Source organism: Podarcis filfolensis (assembly GCF_964270895.1).
Source record: "Podarcis filfolensis genome assembly, chromosome: 9".
Taxonomy (NCBI): Eukaryota; Metazoa; Chordata; class Lepidosauria; order Squamata; family Lacertidae; genus Podarcis; species Podarcis filfolensis.
In genome coordinates, this window is record NC_139610.1 from 53,532,194 (window position 1) to 53,544,531 (window position 12,338).

Genomic DNA, 12,338 nt, shown 5'->3' on the forward strand with positions numbered 1-12,338 from the left:
CACCCACCCCCGAAGTGGAAGCCGTGGGATCCAGGGAAAGAATGCGCGCTTTTCCTTTAAGGCCTCTGGAAGAGCTTCAAGCGCCTGCCCACCGCGCACCGCCTACCTCCAACCGCCACGACCTCTTTCCCTACCGGGAGAGCGCTAGCCGCGCCCCCTTTCCTTCTCTGCGCCCGAAGCGCCCTGACGCGAGCGCGACTGAGGCGGGGCTGCTGGAAGCGGACGGCGCGCTGCAAACAGGGACCGGAGGGGCTTGTCCGGGATGGTAGCGCTTCCGTGGCCTCCGAGGGGTAAGTGCCTTGGAGGCGAGGCGGCTGCCTGCGGCGGCGACTGTACGTGCGTAATGCAGCTGCCCGCGGGAGGAACGGGAGACTAGCCGGCCCGGCAGCGTGCGCGCCTCCCTCCCGAGCCCTCCGAATCCGTGGAGCTCCGTTGCGCCGCGCGTGGGCGGCGTTCTAGCACTCTGGCCCCTGCGCGCTCGGCAGAGACGATGAGCCGGGCCCTGCTGCCGCTTCTCGTGACCTGCGGCTTGCTGGGGATGCGGCCCCTGCCCGCCCAGTGCCAGGAGGCCCAGACCCCGGACTGGAGGATGACGCTGAAGACCATCAGGAACGGCGTCCACAAGATCGACACTTACCTGAATGCTGCTTTGGATCTCCTGGGAGGAGAGGATGGGCTCTGTCAGTATAAGTGCAGCGATGGTAATGCCGATAGGGTCCTAAAGAAGTGGGGAGAGCGGGAGAGAGGTTAACACGGTAATTCCCGGTTGGTACCAGTCCCAGCTCCTGCCCACCTAGCAGTTCGAAAGCACGTCAAAGTGCAAGTAGATAAATAGGTACCACTCCGGCGGGAAGGTAAATGGAACTTCCATGCGCTGCTCTGGTTCGCCAGAAGCGGCTTTGTCATGCTGGTCACATGACCCGGAAGCTGTGGGCAAACACCGGCTCCCTTGGCCTATAGAGCGAGATGGGCGCCACAACCCCAGAGTCGTTCACGACTGGACCTAATGGTAAGGGGTACCTTTACCTTTTTTTTTACCGAATCTTAAAAGTGTTAGGTTCAAGTCTAAACGGTTTAGAAGGTGCATCAGATAAGGGATCTCCTGTATGTACCTCCTTGGGTTCCAGAAGGCAAGGTATTTTTTATTTATTACCTTTATCTTCTAATGATCTCAAGGCTTCCCATTTCATCCTCACAACAACGGTGTGAGGTAGGTTAGGCTAAGCGATGGTGACTGGCCCGTGGTAACCCATTGAGCTTCATGGCAGAGTGGGGATTCGAACCCTGCTCTCCCAGGTCCTAGTCCAACATTGTAACTATCATGCCGCACTGGCGTATAAATGTTATAAATAAACTCTCTTTAGATCAGAAGGTGCACACTGGGTCCATTTGGTTGAAAGATGCAGACCTATAAGTTCTACTGAGCTTTAATGGGGCATATTCTATGTAAAGGAGTAAAAGATGCAGCTTAAAATACGTTTGCCAACCTTATGGCAGTTCAATCTTGAAGCTTTGCATACTTACATGCGTCCGTAGGATCTCACTTGTGATGCTAGCCAACAACAGTGACCTTTTAAAATGTTGACTGTAAAGATTAGTGCATTGTTGTCTTGGTTCCTGGATGCTTAATAAGCCTGTGTTAGTATTGTTGGTTGTTTTATCATGACCTCAAAGTTCTCTTTGTTTTGGATGCTGGACTAGATGGGCCTTTGATCAAATCCAGCAGAGTGCTTCTTAGTGTTGTCAGGTCTGAGGTTAACTTGTAATGGTGCCAAATGATTATATTACAGAAAGACTAAGCTTTTATAAATACATCCTTCTGTGTTTAGGCACCACTTTAATAAACTGTGGATTGAAGTATTTGGAAATCATTGTGTAAAATAATCCATTCTTCCTTCATCAGCACTGAAAGTTCCGGTTAACCAGTTGGAGCCCAGTTTTTAAAACCAATTTGATTGAGGTTTACCCCTAGTTATCTCTGGTCAAGGAGATGAGAAGATGGCTATGTGGAAAACTAGCTACTTTTAAAATGGTGTTGCTGAAAAATATAACTTCATAACTATGGTTGTATACCTTTTCCCTAAATTGTTAGATATTTTATGTGTTTTGAGAAATGCATCTTTTTAAAGAATCCTAAGGGAAGGGAGATTCTGTGATGCAGGAGATGCCACTTCTGGAGGAGCAGGAAAGCAACCTCTTGAGGGCCACATGAGGGGAATTAGGATCCTGATGATTCACAGCCTCTGACATCCCCGTAAAACAGCTTATGTCTGGGTATGGTGGACCAGTAAGAGCAGCAGAGCTTTCTTCTGTTGCCCTAGGAACACCTCTCCACCCCCAGGGAGAAAGATCTCCATCATCCTGTCCCTCCCCACCCCACTCAGCTGCCCTCCCAGGGAACATAGGATTGCTCCCTTAGTACAGAATAGTTCCAAGTTAATGGTGTAGTGGTTAGAGTTGGGCTAGGACCTGGAAGGTGAGGATTCGCTTCCTCACTCAGCCATGATCCTCCTTGGGTGACCTTGAGTCAGTCACCACATCTCAGCCTATCCAACACTGGGTTTTTGTGAAGATAAAATGTGGACTCCCCTTTGAAATCCTTGGAGGAGAGGTGGAATCTAAATGTAGTAATAAATTAATTTTCCTTACCCTAAAGTCTCCAAACACAACTGTATATAACAGCTTATACTGGGTTATTTTATTGAATTCTGCGGTACAGATAATTTATATACATCTGTACCAGTTGGATATTATTCGCGGGCTCTTGCCTTGAGACATCTAATCAGGTAGAAATGAAACATGTTGAGTATTCAGAATTCTTTATATTTTACAGGATATAAGCCTTTACCTCGCTATGGCTATAAGCCTTCGCCACCCAACGGCTGCGGTTCTCCTCTTTTTGGAGTTCACGTAAGTATCTTCTTATCAAGTACTTCCTCCTGCTCACTAGCTACATCTGTTACAGATAGGTAGCCGTGTTGGTCTGCCATAGTAAAAACAAAAAAAATTTTTTCCTTCCAGTAGCACCTTAAAGACCAACTAAGTTAGTTCTTGGTATGAGCTTTCGTGTACATGCACACTTCTTCAGATACCCTGAAGAAGTGTGCATGTATCTGAAGAAGTGTGCATGCACACGAAAGCTCATACCAAGAACTAACTTAGTTGGTCTTTAAGGTGCTACTGGAAGGAATTTTTTTTTTTTTTGTTTTAGCTACATCTGTGTTTGGATGAAAAGAAGGAAAGATGCTTAAATGGCAATGTAACTGGATTAACCTATATTAAATTTATGAAAACACTCACATTTATATGGAGAGACTGTAATATATAAATAGTAAATGTGCAACTAGTTTATGTAAATAGTAGGCTACTGTTTTTGTCTAAGCACAAAGTGTTGTGATTATTCTCTCAAAATCGCTTTTGTAAAATTTTAAAAACTAAATATCTCAGTATCCCAAGAGGAGTCTTCGCAGCCTCAGAACTATAGGTCTAAAATATGAGAACCTTCATTCTGAGACCGTGGCCAGTTGTTGTTATTATTATTATTTATTAAATTTTATTCCACTTGATTGTAGTAAAACTTCTAAATGATTTACAGATAATATCAATAAAAACAGTTTATAATGATTTTAAACATTTAAAGATAATTAAAATTAACAGGAAAAAGATTGAACTAGTCAACATCTGTGTCTAGATAGGCTTTGATAAACAAAAATGCTTTGTGCAGGTGCTTTAGCACAAAAAGTTACATGGCCAGGCCCGAACCCACATTGGGATTATGTTATACAATAATGTTTTCAGCTGTTCCACCACTACTCTCTCCACTACCTTCCCCAGAAAGGGGTTATTTGTGATTGGTCAGTAGTTATTCCAGTCCAAGGGGTCCACAGCAGGGTCCTTATAAGTAATGACACCACCACCTCTTTCAAGGCTGCAGGGACCACCCGTTCGTGCATTGAAGCATCAACCACACTCTGCACCCAACTAGTCAAACCCTCTCTGCTAGATTCAGTAAGCCAAGAGGTGCAGAAGTCTAGAGAAAATGTAGTTAGGCGTCTAAGCTGCCAGCACCTTGTCCGCATTCAGCTGACTCCACCAGCTGAATCCCATCCCACAACACATAAGAAGAGCCTGCTGGGTCTTGCCAATGACCCATTTAGTTTAGCATCCTATTCTCACGGTGGCCCAACCAGATGCTTGTGGGAAACCCACAAGCAAGGTTTGAACACAACAGCACTCTTCACTGCTGTGGTTTCCAGTAACTGGTATTCTGAAGCATTACTGCCATCATCTGTAGCGTTCCCCTCCATGGCTTTGTCCAGTCCTCTTTTAAAGCCATCTAGGTTGATCATGGATCAGTGCCTCCCATGAATCTGAATTCCATAGTTTAACCATGTACTGCATGAAGAAGCACTGTGGAATTGTTTCTCCTTCATTGTCATCTCACATCATTCTGCCAGCCTAAATGCTCCTGTTGTGCAAAGGCTGTCTCTTAGTCCTGTAGGCAGATCAACTTTCTTTCTTTCTTTCTTTCTTTCTTTCTTTCTTTCTTTCTTTCTTTCTTTCTTTCTTTTTTGCTGAGGGTATTAGGTGGGGTGCAGGATGCATTGAGAATCTGATAATAGAACTATCCTGTACAGCAAAAGCTAGGAAATTTTGTTACAGGAAACCACATTACAAGATTATCAGCCAATATGGTCAAAAAAGTCCTCTCTGACCCCTATGTGATTATCAGTTGGTCTCTGAATGTGCAAATTCTAGTTTTCTGCTCCTCTGGAATATACGCTTAGCTAGAACAACAAAGTGCCATGTTTAGTTTCTCCAGACTGAGTAACTGGGGTCCCCTTTTCCTAGTTACTTTAAGATGTGTGTTTTAGACTACATCTGCCACCATCACTAACCATTGGCCATGCTGGCTGAGGCTGATGGGAGCTCGAATCCAACAATATCTAGAGAGCCATAGGTTAGCCATCCCTGCACAGCTGAAGCATCAGAAGAAAGCATAGATTACCATGGTAAACTCATCTAGTGCTGTTAGAGTGAAATGTATTTCTTTGCTCCCATGACAGCTTTAGAGAAACTTTTATAATTTGGTTTCTCTGATGAAAATCCTTTTCCAATTTCCATCTTAAATTTCCTGTGGGCCTTTCTTTATTTGGTTTATTAAAATTCTCCTTTAAGACTTGTTCTGTTTTATTAACTTCTTGATATATTTTTGGAGTATAAACTCAGCCCTCTTCTAGCTGGTTCTGAGTTGTTGTTGTTAAAATTTATATACCAGCCTTCATCTGCAGATCTCAAGGTGGTTCACAATATAAAATTTCAATATAAAAATCACAAAATACATGAGTTTCCCTCAGGAGACACAATTTCATCTTCTAGTACATTAAAAATAATAATAACAAGTCTCACAACTGTTCTCAAGGAATGCTATTATATTATAATACTATATACTATTATAACTTGCTTTTCAGTTTGACATTGGCATTCCTTCAATGACAAAATGCTGCAATCAACATGACAGGTGTTACGATACCTGTGGCAACAAAAAACACGATTGCGACGAGGAGTTTCAATATTGCCTCTCTAAGATCTGTAGAGATGTACAGAAGACACTGGGAATACCAGAGAGCGTACAAGGTAAGCTTGTCTGGAATAACGCAGCTGTAATGGATATTTACAGAGCTTACATATAACTGTAGGTAGTGTTTTATTAGAAATAATAAAACCAGGAGGCACAAAGTAACGTGACTTAACTCTGTTCAGTTTTCCCAGGGCCTGGGTGCAGCTACTAAAGAAGAGCACTTTCTAACAGATGATGAAATATGGATTGTGTTCATCATTGCACAAAAGTGGAAGGATTTGCCTGATACTGGAAATGTTGCATTGAGCAATGCATGATTATGTTGCCCAGTTTGGGCGAATTCTTCTCTCCTTGTGCAGCTCTGTAAGATGATGTTTTGGGATAGGTTTTGGCTGGGTCAATAGGTTTTGGAGTGTAGTCCTGGACTGGAATAGGTTTTGTACTGTGGTCCGAAACATCTGGAGGGTATCCTGTTTGCAAATGCTGTTCTATGTTGTGTCACCACTGAACATTCCTCCCCTTACAGTAGAATGTGAAAAAGACATGTCCTCCTAGCAGATGTTCTACCTAAGCAAAGCCATTAGCATGTATCAGTTCCACTGAATTGCTATAGCAGTGTGGAGAGTGAACATTAGATTTACTATATGATGAATGAATAAAAGGCTTCTCTTGATGGTTTATTATCTGCCAGTTCTTAATTTTAGGCCTCCATTGCACTTTTGATTTCTGCAAGTTTGGTGCAAAGAAGGTCACAATATTTTCTTTTTCTGGGGCTAATTCTACTTTTGACACAGTGTAGACAGGCCACAGTCACACTTATGAGTTAGCCAAATCTTGTAGGCTGTATTTGTGATCAGCGCAGTGCAAAATGCAAGCAGCTTCTGTCCTATTGCAGGAGCTGAATTGCTTGTGTATTGCTATGAACCTGATGCTCACTAAACCTTAAACTTGCCCAAACATTATAGCTGACTACATGTCATTATCTCAAGCACGTGTGGAGCTGGTACCTCTACATGGATCGTATTTCCACATCCACCCCAATTCCCATGGTAGTGGTCTTACTCTGAGCAATGATGGTGATGGAAGTGACAAGTATAAGGTGGTTGTTCAATAAATTGAAATTTCATCTTATGTCAATCAGCAGAATAAGCTGCATACCTTGTGTTGGGTCTAGGTTAAGTGGATGCTTTGTTTCTTTATAGTGACAACTGGGCCTCAGTACAAGAATTTAAAAATTGATTTGCTTTTTCCTCCTTGCAGCGTGTGAATCAACAGTTCAACTAGTGTTTGACGCAGTCATACATTTAGGATGCAAGCCATATCTTGACAGTCAAAGAGCAGCATGTATGTGTCGGTATGAAGACAAGACAGACCTTTAAGAGAGAAGCTTTCGACCTGGTTCAGTTCATCTGTATTGTGAGAGCCCTTTTGTTGTTACAAAGCTGTTCAAAGCATACAGTCAGAGCGTCAAGCTGGTCTACACTTCTGTAGAAGACACTAATTTTTTATATAGCACTTCTTCCCTCTGTCACCTTTGCATCCTTAATCTTTAAGGATCTTTTGCATACAACTTTGAAAGCGAAAATTGCAATTTTGGCAACTGGCCTCGGACTGGTACCTCTATGTGAGTTTTTCCTCTTGAGGGGATTGTGGATGCTGCTCTTAAACTGATAGAGGTGAACACCCGTAACTATTGCATGGGGTAAAAAGTAGGTCAAACTTTGGTCTTACCAGCATTTGGCATCTCCTCAGAGCCTTGCTTTATGGACAGAAGGGAAATGCCTTAAAAATGTATGGGTTTTGTTTGCAATCTTATGCTGCTGTTATAGTGGAATATTCCCTTGAGTAGATATTCAGTTTCTGCTTCTGTAGTTCAGTCCTGTGTGTGTTCAATTAATTAATGAACCTTCTGTATGTTCAATTAAGTCTCACTATTCACTGAGGCTTACCACTTAGTAAGTATATTTAAATTTTTCAGCATTACACAGCAATCCTCTGCGTTCTTACTTGGGAGTAAGCCCCATTAAAAACAGTGGAGCTTACTTTTTCCCCACCAGAAGACACAGACCAAACTTTATTAAACATTCAATAGTACTTAACATAGAAAAACCACAGGAAATTTTCTTTCTATCCACTCCCCCCACCCACCCTGGTTTGTAAATAAAAATCAAACTTATTTTGCCCCTGTATGGGCCTATGGCCGTAATAAATGATATTCTATTCTATTCTGCCCCTTCTGATTAAGTAAGGGGAGAGAAAACAATGAGGTTGTTGCTTGGGTTGGCAACAGATTTCTCAGCCTCGTTCCTCGGAGTGATGAAAAGGCTGCCATCCATTCTGGGCTGCAGCTCAAGCACTGCACCATTGCAGGAGAAGTCACTGAGAAGAGAACCTGGGAAGGACCTGAGTGATTAATTTTGTTGTGGCTCTCCTGCTCGGTCAGATGAATCACTTGCTGGCAGGTCCACTTTCTGTGGATTGATCTGCTTTTCAAAGGGAGTAGCAGCCATTGTTTCTTTAGTTACACATTCTGTGTTAGCACCTGGAAATTCAAGTACAGATGGATGTTCCGGAAGAACTGCCTTTGTCATTCCTGGGCTAGAGACCTTCTGTTTAAGCCCACAGCCCTGTGGCAAAACTTCCAGAGCACCTTCTCCAGGGACTTTGCTGGTGGTCTTTTGCAGGGCTCCAGCAAAGATTGGGCGACAGGAGCACACCTGACATTGGCTTGACTTTGTAGGTGGTCAAACCCTCCGGAGGCTTGAACACAAAATTCTCAGGGGCAAATGAGCGCTCTCTCCTTGTTGGTGCAAGAGCCAGGATGATAGGGGCTGGAAGGTTATCTTTTTCCAGCTCTGTGGCTGTATCCAAAGGGATTTGGGTGATCACACCTTCTTTAAGAGGCTCCACTGAATGGTTCTCTTTCATGCCACACAACACTGCTGCCTTTGCATTTTTGACCCCTCTCTGCTGCTGTTTTCTGTTACTTGTTTTGCTTTTCTGCAGCGGAAGACCTGCATTCACAGCAGGCCGGGATACAGCAGCTGTGGCCCCTGTAACTCTTCCAGCGGCAGTTGTGGAAGTTGTAGGCTGCGCCCCTTTCCTCTCTTTGGGGGGGTTTGTCTACGTAGATCTGCCTCTGGTTATGCTGAGCTGTTTGCAGAGTGGAGCCCTTGCAAGGTACCATCACTGAATGCGGTGGTCTAGCTGGTGGTATGACTGATTCTTGCAATTGGTTCTTCATCGTTGACCTTGTTAACCGCATTTCCACACTTCCTCCTTTTGTTACCGTCTCCTTTGGCTTGTTAAGCACCGGTATATTTGTTGATTTTGAAAGGAAGGCAGGGAAGGCATGAGACTTAGCTGAAACACTTGATTTTGGGCTTGATTTTGTGCTGCTCCTTAGTAAGTACCCTTCACCTGTCTTCTCCAGCAGTGGAGACTCACCATTTCTTGATGCCTGTGCATTGTCATCAATGAGTCCAAACTGCCTGCCTTTATTAAACTCCTTGTGTCTGGTCTCCTTTCGGGACTTTTGGTGGGCAAGTTTTGCCTTCAAGGTCTCCGTACATAGGTCCTTTTTGTATCGAGCAGCAAAAGTGGCAGCCATCCAGCTGCTTACTCACCAACCACTTCCTACCAGCTCCAGCATCGACCCCCAAACTGCCTCTCGGCTCACCCCAGATTCCAGTGGAATTTACTTTTGCCTCTACCAACAATTATAGCATGTCAGATTATTAATCTCAGTGTTTAAGGATTACTTTAATGTGAATTAGATGCATCTGAATCCATTTATACAACAGATTCTCAAGTGCCTTAAAACTATAGATGGTATCTGACTGAGTCATATTCAGACTAGATCCACTACTGTGTACATTAAGCACACTGACCTCATTGGATCTACTCTGACGATTACTTGGTTGCATATCTCCCTTAAAGTTTCAACTGACAAAGTTAAGTTGTTTACATGTTGGAATTCTAGGGTGCATCAAATCCATCTGCCAAAGCAATGAAACCACGCTGCCTCCCAATTATCCAAGAACACTATAAATTTTTAAAATTATTTTTGATCTCTAATCAAGTGTTTTAGACACATAGACATTCTGCGAAGTAACGGTGTCTTAATATGTATTATTGGCCTGAACAAGAGAAATATTTGCATTTAGTGTGCGGAGCATTTGACTATCAAACCTGTTTCTTCTGTACTGTTTCAGAACGAAATAATATGACTAATGAATACTTTTACCATTGTTTCTGTGTTTTAGGCTTATGGAATTGCTTTGAGAACTCTGCAAGGGTTGTTTCCCACTTGATTTTTAATAATTTATTTGTACTTTCGCATTTGACATCAATAGAAAAAGATTCTAATTTATTTGTCTGTACTTGCCTATTTGACATTAGTAGAAAAAAAATTCTCTTAATCTTTTCTATATATATATTTTAAAATGAAGTAATTTGTGAGAAATAATCTGTTCCCATGCTGCTAATGTTAATTATAACTGACCCAATGAAAACAGTGGGGCTGTCTGCCCTATTAATTCTAATAGGTCTTGGTCACAACCAACTTTAGTTGGATTGAAACCTACAAAATGGGTGTTCCATTTTTTAATCTTGGATTTTATAGAGGTTTTTTTGTCAAATGTCTTTTGTCTTTTATGAAAGAATGTGAACTTTTAATGCTGAGTTGTTCTCAAGTTCTGAACACACAAGCACTAGAAACTACTGAATGAAATTACTTGAAGAGTGTTCTGTGATATATTTTCTTCTGGGAAATAAGGGATTTCTTTAGCATGAAAATTTGTAAACAAAAAGAACTGTATTTGTGTAAAGTGGGGGAGAAGAATTAAAGAGTCAAAGCTCTGTGTGTGTCATGTCATTTTGCTATAAATAAAACTTAACTGAGTAGCATGCTATATTGAGGAAAATCTGCAGGATTCATTTTATAAGCCTTTATTCTTGCTCAGGGGTAGGCAACCTAAGGCCCATGGGCCGGATGTGGCTCAATCGCCTTCTCCATCCAGCCCACGGACAGTCCGGAAACCAGTGTATTATTACATGAGTAGAATGTGTCCTTTTATTTAAAATGCATCTCTGGGTTATTTGTGGGGCCTGCCTGGTATTTTTACATGAGTAGAATGTGTGCTTTTATTTAAAATGCATCTCTGGGTTATTTGTAGGGCATAGGAATTCGTTCATTCCCCCCCCCCAAAAAAAAATATAGTCCAGCCCACTACATGGTCTGAGGGACGGTGGACCGGCCCACAGCTGAAAAAGGTTGCTGACCCCTGTTCTAGCTGCATTTGGATGTAACATGAGAGCCTGCAGCACCCAGTATGGCTGCAAGGTCAGAAACTTTCCCTTCCATTTTTGGCTAACTGTAATTGTCTGAAGCTAGACAAACTGTGGTTAGTCATAACTTTTGTTTACTGACTTACGGAGCTGGCTTGTTTCAATAAAATTCAGGTTAAGAGTAGGTTCAGAACTAAACCTTTAGGTTTGTGAAGAAGTATTTAATACAAGGCTCCAAAAAAAGTACACTATAACAACCTTTCATTGAAATACACAAGTGCAATGAAGATGCAATTCAAACAGCAAATTTCAGTACTACTTTGGCCTGCCAAGAGCATTCCTAGCAATGTGATTCAAAGCTAGTAGTTTATATTATTAGCTTGCTGTAGGTACAAAGTTCAGCAGGAGCAATCTGCGAAACACAAACCAAAGCCAGAGGAAAGGAAGAGCAAACTACTTTCTCTAGATATTTTAATGAAAGCAATGGCAAGCCAGAAACAAGAGAACTTCAATTTGGAGAAGTTTGAAGGAGTGTAAACTTTAATCATGGATCTAAAATCTAGAACTGATAGTTAAATACCCCCCTGCCAAAACACACTTTGGGGTAGAAGCATTTATACTAACCATTTAATGCTGGTGAATCATAAAAGTTCTGGCCAGTTACATAATGCTGAGCTATGTTCCCATTGCATTCTTAACAAATGTTAATTCAAAAAGCATGGCATAAGACTTTTTTTGGCATTGAAATGTCAGTTATATAAATAGTGACCTAGGTTCCTTCTGAATATTCAAAAAAATGTCAATACATTTATAAACTATTGCACTTGGCACAATATCCTGAAAAATACCTGCTTTTGTTTCTGAAAGAGGAAGTTTATACTATCTAGCCCTTTATACTGAGGTGATTGTGCCTGGTGAAAAATTAGGTGCAGAAGAAAAGGCGTCTGCAGCTCTGAAGAGAATATCTAGTTACAGGTGGTAGTTGGGCTTCCATACTCCACATAGGTCTTTTGTATTTCCCCACAATTTAAAGATTTGTATACTGCTTGACTGTCATAAAAACCTTTAAACAGTTTACAAGAAATATTAAAATTATCAATGAAAACCAGTTAAAACCAAAAAAATTAAAACAATTTAAAAGATAATTAAAGTTAACAATAAAAGGTTACAGCATGTCAATATGTGTCTGGGATTATTGTTGTTGTTAATGCAAACTGAATAAATTTATACAGTATATGGGTCAGAAATCAGGTTACTGTGACCCAATAGTTTTATTTATTTATGTTAGCACAGGGTTGACACAACTGTGACTAAGAGATCAAAGATTCCAGGTATACCTTGACCAAGGTTTAATTTTTAAGTTTGGAAAGAAAAGGTGATTCTTATATAGGAGTGCCATAACACAGGCACGTCCAACTCTCAAGAGACTGTGATTTACTCACAGTATAAAAAGACCAGCTGTGATCTA

General features: G+C 41.7%; 1 protein-coding gene across 1 annotated transcript; it reads left to right on the forward strand.

Moving 5' to 3' along the window:
* Positions 1-186: 186 nt before the first annotated feature.
* PLA2G12A (phospholipase A2 group XIIA) lies at positions 187-10,440 on the forward strand. Its single transcript, XM_083571979.1, has 4 exons — positions 187-701; positions 2,834-2,910; positions 5,472-5,637; positions 6,842-10,440. The coding sequence occupies exons 1-4, from the start codon at positions 491-493 to the stop codon at positions 6,958-6,960; spliced, it is 573 nt and encodes a 190-aa protein (XP_083428105.1). The 5' UTR covers positions 187-490; the 3' UTR covers positions 6,961-10,440.
* The last annotated feature ends 1,898 nt before the right edge of the window (positions 10,441-12,338 follow it).